A 16,371-nucleotide genomic window follows, 5' to 3' on the forward strand; every position below is an offset into this window, starting at 1 on the left:
ATGAGAAGAAAATACTTGAAATCCTGTGGACTGTATTCTATGAAAAGTTAGATTATATATATATAAAGTATGATTATAGATATGAAATCATAGATACGTATATGTAGATAAACTTCACCGTTTTTCATTCAGATAGTGTGAGCTGTCTACTAAAAAGTAACTGATAATTAAAAGGCAAAATGTAAAAGGAAATACTTAGTGTATGATTAATCTGTAAAATTTACTGTTTTCTGACAAATCAGACCAAGAAATTAACACTCATCAAAAAACCAAACTGTTAAATAAAAGGTATACAGTGGCCATAGAATCACAAAATGGTTGGTTTGGAAGGGACTTTCAAAGATCATCTAGTCAGACCCTCTGCTGTGGGCAGGGACACCTTCCACTAGACCAGGTTGCTCCAAGCCCTGTCCAACCTGGCCTTGAACGCTGCCAGGGATGGGGCAGCCACAGCTTCTCTGGGCAACCTGTGCCAGGGCCTCACCACCCTCATTGTAAAAAATGTCTTCCTTATGTCCCATCTAAACCTATTGTTTTTCAGTTTAAAAGCATTGCCCCTTGTCCTGTCACTACAGGCCTTGTCTCCTTCAAGTATTGAGAGGCTACAATAAGGTGTCTGCAGAACTTTCTCTTCTCCAGGCTGAACAAGCCCAACTCTCTCAGCCTGTCCTCACAGGAGAGGTGTTGCAGCCCTTGGATTAATTTTGTGGTCTCTTCTGGACCCCCTCGAACAAGTGCTTTGTTCACATTACAAGACAGTCTTTTCCAATAACACTAAGAGAGTAAGGGAAAACTTCCCTCAAGTGTGCACTGTTCCACTACTGTTGAGATATTTGCATCTTAGCTGCATTTGTCAGAGAAAAAACTTGATTAGATTGATCACATTTGAGGTCTATATGGGAATTAATGTTCAAGAGAAAGAGAAAGCCTGAGAAGGAAGCATAGAACACAAGCTAATATACGCAGCCTTAAACATTTCTGTTTCTTCTGCTTGTACAGCTCAGCAAACAAAAACGGAAGTTTTCGTCTTTTTTTAAGAGTTTGGTTATTGAGCTGGACAAAGATCTTTACGGACCTGACAACCATCTTGTGGAGGTAAGAAGGTCATGCACCCTTTGCCTATAAACCTGACACTAGCACAGGTAAACAGCTTTGTTCATGTTTTCTGCCTTAAGTTCCCTTGCATTCATTATCTCATTAGAGTACTTCATTTAAAGTTTTCAAAATTCCATTCTTTTTAAGAATTGTTTTCCTAGCAGAATCTATATAGTCTAAAATCATAGATGTGGTAGTGATGCAGTGCACATCTTTGGACAGAATGTATGAAATGGTGAAAATATTGTGCACAGTCTTCCTAACAAGTAAAGCTTATTAACAGCAGAACAGATTGTGCACTTAAGCTGTATTGTAAGGGCAGAGCAAGAGCTTAACTGGGGGAGGGAGCGTGTTTTGTGGGTTTTTTTTTCTTTTCTTTCTTTTTTATTTTTTAATTAATTGCAAGATCTCCAGAAGGCTTGTACTTGTGTTATTTTTTCATGGCATACTGTGCACCTCCATGGATATCACTGAAAAAAAGACTGACCATATTACTTGCTTTTTCCTTTGGCAGTGGCACAGAACTCCTACAACCCAGGAAACGGATGGCTTCCAGGTGAAAAGACCTGGTGATGTCAGTGTGCGGTGTACATTGCTCCTCATGTTGGACTACCAGGTCAGCACACTGTTTTTGGCACGGAAAATATAGCCACTGGGACATAGTGCAACAGAGCAAATTCATCCTGTCACATACATCAAAACCCAGTATATTTGGACTCAGAATGTCACATAGTCCATTGAGGTTAGAATGGCACCAAACTGACAGATTATTTAAAAATTAAAGGGGACATACCAAGCAAGTTTCTGTTACAGCCTAGCAAAATACTGTTCTTAGCACTATGATAATTAGCATTTTTATTGTCCATCTGCAGAAAGAATATGTATTTCCACCTCACGCTTCTCAAAGAATAGCCAGATAAGTTGCACATGAGTTATGTGTGTGGTTCTGTACAGAATTTCAAAGGAGTGGCTTTTGCTAGTGGTACCTGAACTGTGCAACTGTGGCAGCCTTTTTTTTCAGAGCAGACTACACAGCTTTCCTGGGTTCTTCAGTTTTGATTACATTGTGCCCTAATCTGTCATAAGACAGCAGTGCCCTGGAAGGGTTAGTGTTGCCATTACTATTAGGTCTTGTTAGGCATTCCTGCTTGCTTTCTTTTGTCAGTATTAGTTCTATTGTACTAGTAGTATTTGTGGGCTGAACCCAAACAAGTCAGGGAACTGATCCTTTTGAAAACTAACAAGACTGACTTTGAAATTGGTTCTCTGATCCGAGTCACAGGAAACAACAACAACAACAAAAAGTTAGGCAAAATTAGGTTATTCTGCCTTGGGATAGAATGTGTAAGAGGTTCCTGGGCACAATTTCAAACTATTTTAAGCTATCATAAGGATAAGCTGCTCAAAAAACACCACTTCCATTTCAGTTGTGGCTGTGCACTGCCACAGTCTCCATCCTCTTGGCACAAACAGTGGAGATTGCAATTGTGGAGCTCACTAATCTGACTGAAACCATCCCTGAATGAAAAGTTGCTGTCTTAAGGAAATTAATACAAGTGCACTGCTTAGAGGACATGGGATCTCCCTTCTCAATGGTAGTTCAGTCTCGGATACATTTTGATTGTATAAGATCTTACCTTGTGCGATTCTCTTTTCCCTCCATACAGATAGCATATCCAGGGAAAAGACATTCCAATTTACGTTAACATAGAGAAAATTTTAGGAATTTTAGAGACTGTATGAGCTAACAGCAATGCTGATGTAACCAGTTAAAATCTTTATTGTTAAGACAGTATAATGGTGTTTGTTATGCTCACCATTATTATAAATTTATGCGTTAAAAAAGATGTTCTCTTACGCTTAAGTCTTGATTCGTTCTAAAGCTAGCATTGGGTGACAGGACATGCAACAGAGTAATCCTTGCCTAATAATGTGGCAATTATTATACTTCATTATGAGAGCACACTAGAAGGGGCACCAAATCCAAAAGTATCCAAGGAATGTATGTTACTAGAGATGTCAAAACAGGGTAGTTCAAGAGTTGTATTGCAGAGGTCAAGAGAAGAAACGTATCAACTATCTGTGGTTTGTTAAATTTTCTGGTATCCTGCAGAATGGTGTGAACATGTCTGAAAAACAGAGTTCCAGGGTACTTTGTTGCTGTGAGGCAGCTGAACATTTATTAGCAAAAGTCGAAGCATCATTCTGACTTTATTCTCTCTGTCTGTGGTCAACCTTCAGAGGAAGGTCCCTCCGCTTTCTTCCCCACTTCCTAAAGTCATGATATGCGTCAGTGTTGAAAATTCCTTTCTGAGTCTGCATGCAAATTGTTACTATCTAACTAACACATGTGATACAGATAGTCTGTGTGCGTAGCACATGTAGAGTGTCCTTCTTTTTCTTTTCAAACCCTAGACATAGCTCTTCCAGGGCACTGACAGTGATACACATTTGAGCATTTTGTATTTTTTCAATCTCTGCCATTAAATGGGGTGCTTTGCCTGAGAAACAGTCACACAAGAATCAAAGCTGAAACTTCAAACCAGTGTATCTGGTTGCTTTTCTCTCTATTGCCATTTCCATCTCTTTCTGTTACAGCCTCCACAGTTTAAACTGGACCCACGACTAGCCCGTTTGCTGGGGATACACACACAGACCCGGTCAGCCATCATCCAGGCTCTCTGGCAGTACATCAAAACAAACAAGCTGCAAGACTCCCATGATAAAGAATACATTAACTGTGACAAGTACTTCCAGCAGGTAGCTCCCTTTGGACACAGTAGCTCTTTAGAGGCAAACTGGAGTGGACCCCTTCCAAGAGGCTATTTAGGTTTTGGTTGAAAATAAGTAAAACCATATTGCCTTTTTTTTTTTTTTGCCTTAATCTTAGGGAAAAAACAAAAAAACAAAAAAAAACCCCAAACCCCAAATGTTTTTAAAATTCCAAAGTGTTTTCTTGTATTTTTATTTAGCATGAAATATTGCAGGAAACTTATCTTGGGAAAAATAAAGCAAACTGCTTTTATATTTCCTCTGGTAAAAAAAAATATTTTTTTCTCTACGATATGCTGTTTCAAACCCTTAGTGAAAGAGGCAATGTTCACTTCTCTCCCATTATTGATACACTTGATACTGGTGTTCTTTTAAAGTGGCCTGTGCCCTTTGGCAACTAAACCAAAAGTGGGATACCTAAAATTGTTGTAATCTGATGCATCTGTCAACTAGCCCAGGTTGTAAGTACAGAAAAATAAAAGCCAGAATTACAGCTTTCAAAATTACCTTAGTTTTGAACTGTTGATTTCTTTCTTTCTCATTTGATTGCAGTTTATGTTTTGGACAAAGATAACATGCTTTATTGTATTCCAGATCTTTGACTGCCCACGGCTAAAGTTTTCTGAAATTCCTCAGAGACTCACTAACCTGCTGCTGCCACCAGACCCTATAGTGATAAACCATATAATCAGGTAAGATGGTGAGTCAGCTCAGCACTGTCATGTGCAAAACACTCACTATATAAAATACAGAAACAGCTACAGTAGCAGGGACCAAAATCTAGTTTTTATAACTTCCGGTACCTTGGGTACCTTGGGCTTTCTTGTGTGTTTATTCTCTGTGTCATTCTGGTCTGTATAATTCTGAATGATTTTCAATAGAATGGCACCAATTCTCTAGGAGTATACGAAGCAACTTCTTATTTTTATGCTTACTAGAATACCACTGAAAGAGTTGGTCAGGTTTCTTTCCTAAGGGGAGAGGAATGAGAGTTTGAATCCACTTAGAGGGAAAAAGAGGGAAACAAAGTAAGATATTGTACATCATGAACAATCATTGCAATCACTGTAAAATGTACAACAGTATTACAGTTTCAAATGCAGTGGCCAGTCCATGCATGCTTTGTTGGGATTAGGTCAGCTGTTGTTTGGGTGTTGATCTTATTGTAAGAATGCAAACTAGTCAGAGATCTCAAGAGATTCGCAGTATAGAATGCCTAGATCAGAGAAGGTCATTGTGATCAAGAGTACTGAGCTTCTGGCATCCTTGTCAAAACAGATGTATTTCTGGCATAGTAGATGAAACATAACTCTCAGCTATCTAGGGCACTTCCAGCACATTCCGTATATAAGTGACAACTTGGTGGGGAGAGGGACATGGACAGATAAATTGATTCTTGGGGATTGCAATCTTGCCATTTAGATACTTCAGTCTTTCCCAAGTTCCTTTGTGGTCTTGGTCAAAACTGTGATTCTGGGTGTTTAAATATTATTGTTAATTGGGCATAGTGACTTCATTTCCTACAGAATATTGACAACAAACATTTCTGAATATACTTAAAATCAGGTTCTTTATTTTAAATTTAATATACATTACGAAGTTTAAATATTACATAGGCTATCAAAACAAAATTTGCTTTTTGATTCGAGTGTATAAAACAGAGCATCAAAAAGCAGCTTGACTACCATGCAGATTGACAGCTATATATAAACTGTAATTGAAGACAGCTCAGTGACCTATTTGGTGGACCAAAAAAAGCTGAGGTCCTCAGAGACAGTCATTGTCTTGAAGAAAAATGACAAGGAACTGATGTCCAGGGGCACAGAGACAGCAAAGAGCCTCTGAATTCTGATTGATGAAAGATGAGACAATATACTGGGATATACAAATATATGAAGATGCTCTGTTCTGAAACTCTTCCAAGCATCTGCAATAGATGTGCAAAGACTGCAAAAGAGCATATTCTTGGCTGGATGGATATTTATTCTGATTCATTATGGCAGTTCTAATGGTCTTCTGTTATACTCTCTATAGTGTTGACCCAAACGATCAGAAGAAGACAGCTTGTTATGACATAGATGTAGAAGTTGAAGACCCATTAAAGGGACAGATGAGTAGTTTTCTTCTCTCAACAGCTAACCAACAGGAGATTACAGCATTGGACAACAAGGTACTAGCCCAGGAGTAAGGTATCACATGGCATATATTGCGTATCACATGGCATTGTGTACCTTCGTGTGGGCTTGGTGTCACGTGTCAAAGACAGTACTGTTATAAGACAGGGGCTTCTCAATTGGATGTGCTTTCAAGGGATGAATCAGACACATGCAATGGGAATACAGAGGAGTGAGTGGCATTCCTGGTTAGGATGTGATCCAGGGCTTGACACAGTTGTCGAGGTGATAGAAACAGAGTTTCACAGGTAGTATAATGAGTCCTCTGGCATTCAGTAATCATCTGAACTGTTTGACTATAACTTTTTATTGAGAGGTCATGGTATCTTGCTAAATTGCTATAAAGCAAAGCTAAGAGAATGTCATACTCCAGATGTGTCTTGTACATGTTTGGTTGCAGAACAGCTCTCTGCTGTACGTGCAAATATGGAAAATGCATGGAAGAAAAATCAATTGGAGCAGTTGGCAGAATTGTTTTCAGGGTTATTGAAAAAGGATCATGTCTACTTTAAATAACAGTATCTGTCTTACAGCAGTGGTGAGCTCTGCAGGCTTGTATTAGGGGCTCATGTAGTGGGGACTGTTAGCCAGCTTTTGGCATGTGTGTAAATGGCTGGTTTAGCTTGGTAAGGGATGAACAAAAGTGGCTTCTCAGAGCAAGGGAAGAAGAGGTGTGACTTTGTGGACCAGAGGTGACTTACGTGACATACAGATATGCCCAGTTTCTGTTTGTTTACCTCTACTACAAATAAATATGTTAAACCTTGGTCTTCATATGATTTTAAAGGGGGGCTGGACACTAGCAATCCTGTGTATTCTGGTAACTATTGTAGCATCTTTTGTTTTATTGCTCTTGAGAAAGGTCCTTTGCAGCAGGGCAGCTGCTCAGCCAATTGGTTCCCAGCCTATATAGGCTTGCATGCAGCATGCATAGCATTATTCCATTTCCAGTTCAGCCCACCATTTCCCATGTCTGCATCACTCCTTTTTTTGAGCACCTCCTACAACAGACAGCAACCTATGATAGTGAAGTTTCTGAAGTAACTTCTAAGTAAACTGGCATAGGCTGCTGCATTGTTACCATCTGTACCATTTATTGCTGTGCTGTCACAGAGTCCTCTAGTGGAAACTCGGTGCATGCGAACAGATTTCTCTCCAGCATGGCTACATCATTTTCCCAAATAAGGAATGATTTTCAGTTGACAGCAGCTCTCTTCTGTTAACATACCATATAGTTGTGCATACACTAGTGGCCTTGGTGGCACAGCGAGATCAGGGAAGGATTATTTTCCCCATGTGCCTGGCCACATTAGCTGTTATGGCAAAATAGATGTATATATGAAACTAAACAAGACAGGTTTAAAATGTCAGACTGGAATTTGAGAGGAATGGAATAGCGAAAGTTCGCTTTTCTGCGTGTGTATGTGCAAATGATTCATTAACTGTCCTCCCATTGATCGTATTTGATTTTGTTATCAAGGATGATTATAGGACCTTGACTTTAGGACTGTTTGGAGTCTTCATTCTTCCTTGATGGCTAATGCTCAATTTTTTTATAATAATTCTGAAGATATGACTCATTTTCTATAAACCTTCCATACTCCTGATTTTTCATTTTCACACTCTTTTTGGCACCTTTAATGGGCTTTCTCATAAGAAAAAAATCTAGAAGTCGTGGCTGTTATGTGAGTTAATTTAATGTGGACTTGATCAGGCAATCACTAGAAATTTTAAGGATCACAGCAAGGTATTGAAGATACGATGATGATTAACCTGGGCAGTAACTGCTTTCTCGCATTGGGCACTGTCTAAAGACATACTATATAGCATCTTTCCTGAAAAATCTCAGAGTTGTCAGAAAGACTAATTATACACAGGAAACTATTACATTGTATAGTGACATGGCTTAGCTCTTCAGTATTGTATATAGGATCCTATTCAGCAGTTCAATATAGGAAGTGAAGAAGAATCCCATACATACGTATATAGCGGAAGTACAGGTGAAACCAAAACATAATTGCAAGATTGCGGTTAACTCCCTCTTTGAAGGGAGAAAGCCATGGGGACCTGTGCAAGTCTGTGGTACATAACTGTCACCTTTATACTTCACAAGAAATGCTAATAGGGCTCACGTCAGGGTTACTGGATCATGGGAAGAATCAAGTATATCTGCTTTGTTTTTTTCTGTCAGATTCATGAGACAATTGAATCTATAAATCAGCTAAAAATACAACGTGATTTCATGCTGAGTTTCTCCAAAGATCCCAAAGGATACATCCAAGACCTTCTCCGGTCCCAAAGTAGGGATCTTAAGGTAAGCTAAGGTTTGAAGAAGAATAGTGGAACCAGAATGTAAGAATTTTATCTTAGTGCATATACGGTTTATAGCTAAAACATCCAGGATGGAAAACTGGTGAAAGACAGACAGTGAGTGGAATACTGCAATCCCAGAGCAGACAGTATGCAGGAAAGACAGCTTAGGCTGTATTCCACTTCCAGCAGAACAGCTGTGCTTAATGGTGGGTGAATTTGTGGTCAGACAGCAAGGGTGAAGTGCAGGGCTGTGTTGGTGTATTCTGTAAAATTAAAGCTATATTGTGTACGATTAACACAATTTGAGTATTTTATTCATAATTTAATCTTATTTAATAAATAGGCACATTAAATATGAGCTGCCTTTGAGCTTATCTTTGAGGTAGCTAGGAAATGTAATGTAAACAAGTTGGGTTTTGCCAACAAAAATTAGTAATTTGTTCCTCATACAGTTCCTCGTAAAGACACCTCAAAATCAGATGTATTAATGAATCTATGAAATTATTTTAATAAAATCATATCTTTCAAATAGAAATGTCTAGTTTCTTAGTCAATAGTGTTCCAAAAGATCTGTTGTTAAGACTATGATTATTATTACTTACACTGTATTCAAAAGGGGACAGGCATTTGAAAGAATGTTTAAATAAAGCACCTTTTAAGTTTGAAGAGCTTAAAAACTGAGTTGCTGTAGAGCTTCTCTGACTGAATACTTAGAACAGTTGTTCAGTGTTCTCCCTGACTGACAACCAGTCCAATAAGGGCCTTCTCTATAAAGTTATGCCCTGCTCGCATCAGAATTATAATTGCACAATACTACTCTGCAAATCATGTGAACATTTTTATATTTACCCTTAATTCTGTGATGCTGGAGACTTAGTCATCCAAATGTTATTTTTTTACAGAATCATAGGATGCTTTGGGTTGGAAGGAACCTTTAAACTCATCGAGTTCCAACCCCCTGCTATGCGCAGGGACACCTTCCACTGGACCAGGTTGCTCCAAGCCCCATCCAGTCTGGCCAGGGATGGGGAAGCTACAGCTTCTTGTGGCAACCTGTGCCAGTGCCTCATCAACCACATCGTTAAAAAGTCTTTCTTGTATCTAATTTAAACCTACCCTCTTTCAGTTTAAAACCGTTGCCCCTTGTTCTGTCACTACAGGTCTTGGTAAAAAGTCTGTCCCCACCTTTCTTAAAAAACTCCTTGAAGTATTGAATGGCACAGTAAGGTCTCTCCAGAGCTTCTCCAGGGTGAATTCCAGCTCTCTCATCTTTTCTTCATAGGAGAGGTGTTTCACCCCTGTCACAATTTTCGTGGCTTCCTCTGGACCCACTCCAACAGCTCCATGTCTTTCTTGTACTGTGGATTCCAGAGCTGGACACAGTACATCATCTCACAAGAGCAGAGTAGAGGGACAAATCCAGCTCCAGCTGGCCTTAGGTTTCCTGAGCTGATCCCTACACATCTGGGGAGCATCCCCATATTCTTCCCAGGATACAAGTCCCTAGTTCCACTGCCTGTTCATTTCCTTCTTACGCTTTAGTTTGACCAGGAGGTCCTTGCTGTGTCATGCTTGTCTCTGCCTTCCTTGCCATGTTTCTTACAAATGGATCTAGAGCTCTTCCACTCTAAGAAGAATGTCCTTAAAGAGCTGCCAGCTCTGTTCAGCTTCTTTGTCCTTAAGGGCAGTTTTCCAGGTGGTCCCATCCACTAATTCTTCAAACAACTTTCTGTTCAAATCCTGCTTTCTTGGTAGTTGTGTAGAGACTGGAAAATCAGCTCAGGATTTTTTGGAATTACTAGGGTTTTCTATTCCTCACACTTCAGTAGAATAACTTTTCCTTAATGCTTTCGCCATCAGAACTTTTCTCAAAATCAAGGTGAAATACACTTTGAGATAAGGGCAACACTAGTATAGATTTGTGTTTCAATCTAATGTGAATACCTTAATAATTTCAAACTGTTACCCTGTGTATGGGTAACTACTGAGGTTCTTTGAATACACAGGCTAATAAAATAGATGGTGCTGGGGAACTTTTCCTGGGTGCTGGAACTAAGCTATCCATGCTGTCAAGCTGTTAGTGATTGTGGCACTTGGCCAGGGCAGCTACTGGTGTTCAGAATTATTCCTTGGCACAGAGAAAGCAGAGGTTAGGAGCTGTTCACAGATGACAGTTTGTATGTGACCATATTGTTTTGGTAATTAAGCACACATGACATTCATTGTCCATTTGCCTTGGGCTTAAAGAATGGTCCTGAATATTTTTAATGTAGTAATACAGATAAAATTTGACTTCAGGTAAATCTCTTTACGTTTCTTTACATGGTAGAAGAGCTATAATGAAAAACATTTTTATTTTTGTCACAGGTGATGACTGATGTAGTTGGAAACCCAGAGGAAGAACGCAGAGCTGAATTTTATCATGAGCCATGGTCTCAAGAGGCTGTGAGCAGATATTTCTACTGCAAGGTATGAAGGAATTATCCACACTGCTGGCTTATAAATGAATCTTCTGCCACTAAAAAATTGAATCTGCTAAACTATACAGTTTCTCTTTTACTTTCAGATACAGCAGCGCCGGCAGGAACTGGAACAATCTCTGGGAGTGCGCAACACATAAGTACTGTTCACAAGATCCCATTGGCATCATGACCACCAAACCAGTGGACTTCCCAGTGTTACTTAGCTCACTGTTACACATGGACCTGCTTCCTGACTGGATGAGAATGTACCATCAGCACACCAGTCAGAACACCAGCTTTGAGTGACCCTTGAAAATCTTGCCCATGGGGGGTGTCTCAAACAATTCCAGGCCAGAGACAGCGCCATACAAGTGTCAGTGTTAAAGAAGATTAAAGGTTCATTCATCAACGCACATCATTAAGTTTTAGTGGAAAGTTCAGACACTACACAGCAAATCCTAATGGGCTATGCATAGAATTGTGGGTGGCACTGAAGGGGGAGGTTGAGATAGGTGTTATAGGAGACTACAGATTTAGAGAAATAAATGCAGTTCTCATCCTATTTACCTAAGAGTCTCAAATAGTAACTTCTCTGGAATTAGACAAGATAGTCTGTCTTATAGCTGTGGAATGCTTTATATTCCTGAATAGATTTTTTACTCCAGGTGGAACAGTACAAGAAGCCATCTCACCATGGGAAAGAAGAAACTAGGAGGATTTTCATTCCTGGAATGAAGAGCCTTTCTGGAAGAAAGAAGCATAGTCAGGACATCTCTTCTGCAAATTCTAATACTTCTTTTTTCCCTTGCCCCTGCAGTGAAAGCTAGACTGATTTACATTATCTGTAGATGGGTATGATCAGTGTGCTGTACTGAGAGGAAGAGAATTATCTGAGGGATGAGAGCTTCTTAGGCATCCTTAATGTCAGTGGTATTAGCAAAGCTGAGGTTGAAGCAAGAAATGAGTCATTCTGAGAAAATTAAAATAACTTAATGGTGCTTTGCTGATACCTGCCTTGAACACAGCAGATACTAACAATAAGCATATATGTTAAATACAAGACATCTTAAATGTTTCTCTGTGTGCCAGTAGGGATCTGCACTGAAAAGAAGTTCCCTAATTAAGTTGGTGCAGAATCCAAGAAGCTTAACTTCTTATCATGTGGCAGCTTTCTCTTTACTTCAAGATGTTAACAGGTCTCACGTTTTGATTATAGGTGAACTGCCCCTTACTATGAGTGATTTGGTTCCCCCATACATGATACATACTGGTCATATAGGACGCTGTTGAGTTATAAAGCACTATCAGCCTTAAATAGCACAGAGAACGTATCACACCAAAACCATCTTCTTTGTAAATGTACAACAAATTCAGACTATGGGAATTTAAACCATATTTAATTGGAGGCAGGGACATGTTCATTAAATCCTCCTCTCCTCCTTTGTTGTAGTACATAGACTAGCCCTTAATCAGTGGCCCAACATGATTTCTGCAAATTTCAGCAAAAAAGCAGCTGCCAGATTGTAACTGTCCGGATGATGTGGCACTCAGAATGCTCTTAGGTTACTCCTTTGCATCTTCTTTCACTTTCTTGGAAAGATAATCAAATTCACATGTGGTACGGGAGACAGCTCTTCTGAATAATGCACTTTGCTGTAGTATTGTCCTTCTCTCTTCTGCTATCTTTGCCAATTTCTGTGTCAAACTTAGAAGTTTCTTCTGTCCAGTCACAAAAGAGATAGTCTTCTCTTCCACCCCTTCATTTAATACCTGTGCTTTCACATTAATAGTGCTATAGCCTTTACTCTGTCCATTGTGTTCAGAGATGTTGTGGAAAATTTACATTTGATTGCAGTCATGATGGTAGTACCATCACACAGAACTGTTGGTGTGAGAAAAAGCATAGTTGTACCTCTTTGCCCGAGGCCTTTTACCAGGAATGGCTTTGTTTGGAACTTTTTTTGTGTTAAAACCTCTTTTTGCAGTAAAATGTGAAATCTTGCAGTCTTAAACGGGGTATGGTGAGGGGCTGTGAGGGTGCCAGACTTGAAATCTTACTTTCTTTAGGACTCCACTAGTTGGACTACAAGCAAGCATTATGAGGGAAAACAGTGGGGATCATCTGCTACTGTGCTTCCATATTTATTATGCTGCTGTGTCAGTTGTGTGCATGCTGTCCAGTGTATAAAACTCTTTTCTGTATGTGGTAAACAGAGCAGCTACATTCAGGGGATGCATTCAGTCTCAAGGAGTAAGAAATGTGGAGAATGATATGCAAGGATGTGAGAAGGGCATGGGACTGGGATAGATGCCTACGGGATGTCTGCCAAGGAATTTTGTGTTTTGAGAACTTTCCCATTGAAGTGGCAAATATTTGTACAGAGAAATTTCAGTCATGTGCCACAGCTGGCAACATAATGGAGTCCAGCCTGCTTTTAGAATCTCTCTGTTGAATTAATTGGATGGATCTATTTCTGTTTCAGAGCAAGCTAATGAAACTAATGTGGTATTGCTGCCCAGTGTTCACAACAGTGTCCCTGGAAGGTAGATCCATGTAAAGCACCAATGCTGTACTGAAGCGTGTATGTATGCGTGTGTCCATGCATGCACATGCATGAGTCAGCCACTGTAGATGACACTGAGGATGGCAATCCAAAATCTAAATTCTTACATCCCACTGACCATATTCCTACTGTAAGTGAAAAGAATGGTCACGAACAGTGAGTCTTAGGAATAGCTGTCAGGTATGTTTCCTTTGATTAAACTGGGATTTGAGATTTTGATGCTTTTTTCCTGTGTTCAGGGATTTTACTGGAGAGACACAGAGAAATTCTGTCCTCTGTTCCAGGAGTGCAGCCAGGAGCTTGCTTGTTTGCAAAAAGAGAAATTATATTTGAAGAGAAATAATGGAGGAATACTGGGCATATGCTTGGGCGTATGAAAATGAAAATGCAGTGGTAGTAGTACTGAACAGGCATGTAATTGTGACAGATTGTAAATGATAAATTCATTTTAAGTTCAGAACAGTTGTCCTTTTGTATGTATAAAAAATGAAAGGAAGATGTTTGGCTTGTTCAGCCTGGAGAAGGCTCCAGGGAGACTTAGAGCAACCTTCTAATACCTAAAGAGGGCCTGCAAGAAATCTGGAGAGGGATTTTTTACAAGGGCAGGTAGGGACAGGACAAGGGGGAATGGCTTTAAACTGACAGAGGGGAGATTTAGATGCGATCTGAGGCAGAAGTTCTTCCCTGTGAGGGTGGTGAGGCCCTGGCACAGGGTGCCCAGAGAAGCTGTGGCTGCCCCATCCCTGGCAGTGTTCAAGGCCAATGTTGGACAGGGCTTGGAGCAACCTGGTCTAGTGGAAGGTGTCCCTACCCATGGCAGGGGGTTGGAACTAGATGATCTTTAGCATCCCTTCAACCCGAACCACTCAGAGATTCTGTGTTTTGGAGTCTTCAGTTGCTGCCACAGTACAATACAAATCTGTGTATATTGCAAGAAAACATTCTGTGCGTAGATGTATTTAATGCATAGATGAAAATATAGACTGTTAGGAAATATAGCATCAAACTAGGAGAGGGTTAAAACAGAATTCTGGAGTACCAGTAGAAGATAAAGCTGTCTGGGAGCTGAAGTGTTGAGATGGCAGGTTCAAAACACTTTTTTTAGTCCTTTGTGCTGTTGGCCATGAGTCAGGATTCAGACCAAGAGTTCTTAGAAATTTAAGGGAAAACAAATGATTGATTATGGAATAGAGAGCAGTAGGAAATGAAATAAAAAGATGGAGCAGAGCACCACTGAAGTGTCTGTAAGACTTAGCACAGGATAATGTGCAAAGTACTTTGGAAATAGCACAGTCTATGTGAGTCTGTATATGTTGTGTGCACGTGTGTATGTTTACCTGTAGAGAGCATGTGGGAGAGAGCCAGTCTCAACTTGGATGTAGCCTGGGAAATGGGCTAGCAGGACAAATCCAAATGTTCTGCAAGTAACTTTGGAGACATATTGTCAAAACATTTTCCACTGTTATTAACAGGGATTCAGTTGTTCAGCTTAGCAGGGTGAGTAGTTGTAGTGCAGACATTGTTTCAGCTGGCAAGTTTTTTAAACCACATTTTTAGAATTTATTCTGTGGAAGCCAAGTGAAAATATTAGTGCATATGTCAATATTGGGGCATATCCTTGGGTTCCTAATTTTGCCAAAATGCTAATTTGGTATTAGGGTTTTTTTTTTTTTTTGGCCTTTTTTTGTTTTGTTTTGTTTTGGTGTCTTGATAACCCTTTTATGGCAAAGAGATGATGGGGAAAAAGAAAGCTCTTTTTTCCTGAAGAAAGAGGTCTCCTTTCTGTAACTGCTCTGTTGTTTAATAGGATGTATCTGTTCTGCCAGATCCTGTATGATAAACACCTTTTCCAATCTCACTGAAGAAAGGAACTCCATTAAAAGAAAAATACAACTGTGGGTTTGTGAGAGTGAGCAAATATGTGTATAAAGACGGGGAGAGGGAGAAGAGAGAAACTCCCTCTACTCTGTAGCCACCATATCTTCATTGTATGATGCTGAGTGATTCATAGAAAAGCTTTTAACAATAAATACTTTGTTTCTTTGTATCTTTTGCACTAACCTTACGTGTCTTAACAAAGACAAGTACAGTTAGTTTCTTTCTGCTCCTACTATTCTCAAGTTTTTGGATTTCTGTTCAGCTTTGCATGCACCTGCACGCACCCATACACAGGCTTAAACATACACAGGTTTTCATAGGACTTTACAAAGATGAGAACTGTTGCTGTTTGGATCTTTCTTACTCATTTCTTGACTGGATTCCATCTTCAACCATTTTCATAATGAAAAGGAGAAAAATCCTTACTACTGGAGAGATCTGGCTCCTCTGCAGGAAAAATCCTTACCACTGGAGTACATTTATCATTACCACTGTTACTGTCAACAACCAAGTTGCAGCTGGGGCTAGAGCTTGAATGTTCAGAGGTGGTGTGGAAAATAATACAGGCACCATCTAGACTGTGGTAGGAATTACACAGATGTCACCTCCACTTTAATAAAAGAATCAGAATTCCTTTTCCACTGTGTTTAATACAGCAGTTACAACTCGAGCTGGGTGCCTCTCCAGAGGGACCTGCCTGTTGATTGTTACTGCATTTCATAATCTCTACAGGTTCCTTGATTTCCTGGTGGCACTTAAGGCACATACAATCAATCCTGTTTGCAGAGTCTGTTTTTTCTCCTCTTCTGATTTGGTTCCACAGCCTCCAGGCACCCTTTTTGTTGTGTCTTGAGATATTTCCTTATCTTTTGTTACATAATATCCTGTAAAGTTTTATATACTTATCTACCAGTTATATTTCCATAGATAAAAACAAAGGTTAAAGTACAGTTCAAGTGGCGTAAGGCTTTATTTGCTTTAGTCACTAGCGCTAAGCTCTGGCACTAATTCTTACTATAGAGGATCCTGGAATAAGCTGTGTAAACAGCACACAGCCTCCCAACAGAGGTACTACAGAGCCAGTAGTATCAGAAACCTTTCTCAGGATGAGCA

The 16,371-nt window shown here is 39.7% G+C and overlaps 1 protein-coding gene across 8 annotated transcripts in view; it reads left to right on the top strand.

The window, feature by feature from the left end:
- Nucleotides 1-15,427, top strand: part of SMARCD3 (SWI/SNF related, matrix associated, actin dependent regulator of chromatin, subfamily d, member 3) — a 90,362-nt gene extending 74,935 nt beyond the window's left edge. For all 8 annotated transcript variants that reach the window (XM_065667133.1, XM_065667131.1, XM_065667132.1 and 5 more), the window contains 8 exons: nt 1,000-1,095; nt 1,610-1,711; nt 3,694-3,855; nt 4,462-4,559; nt 5,902-6,037; nt 8,233-8,355; nt 10,722-10,823; nt 10,921-15,427. In XM_065667133.1, coding sequence (XP_065523205.1) covers nt 1,000-1,095; nt 1,610-1,711; nt 3,694-3,855; nt 4,462-4,559; nt 5,902-6,037; nt 8,233-8,355; nt 10,722-10,823; nt 10,921-10,974 — 873 coding nt within the window. In that variant the 3' untranslated portion in view covers nt 10,975-15,427. The remainder of the gene's footprint in view (nt 1-999; nt 1,096-1,609; nt 1,712-3,693; nt 3,856-4,461; nt 4,560-5,901; nt 6,038-8,232; nt 8,356-10,721; nt 10,824-10,920) is intronic.
- The last annotated feature ends 944 nt before the right edge of the window (nt 15,428-16,371 follow it).

This window comes from Lathamus discolor, chromosome 2, assembly GCF_037157495.1.
Source record: "Lathamus discolor isolate bLatDis1 chromosome 2, bLatDis1.hap1, whole genome shotgun sequence".
Classification (NCBI taxonomy): Eukaryota; Metazoa; Chordata; class Aves; order Psittaciformes; family Psittacidae; genus Lathamus; species Lathamus discolor.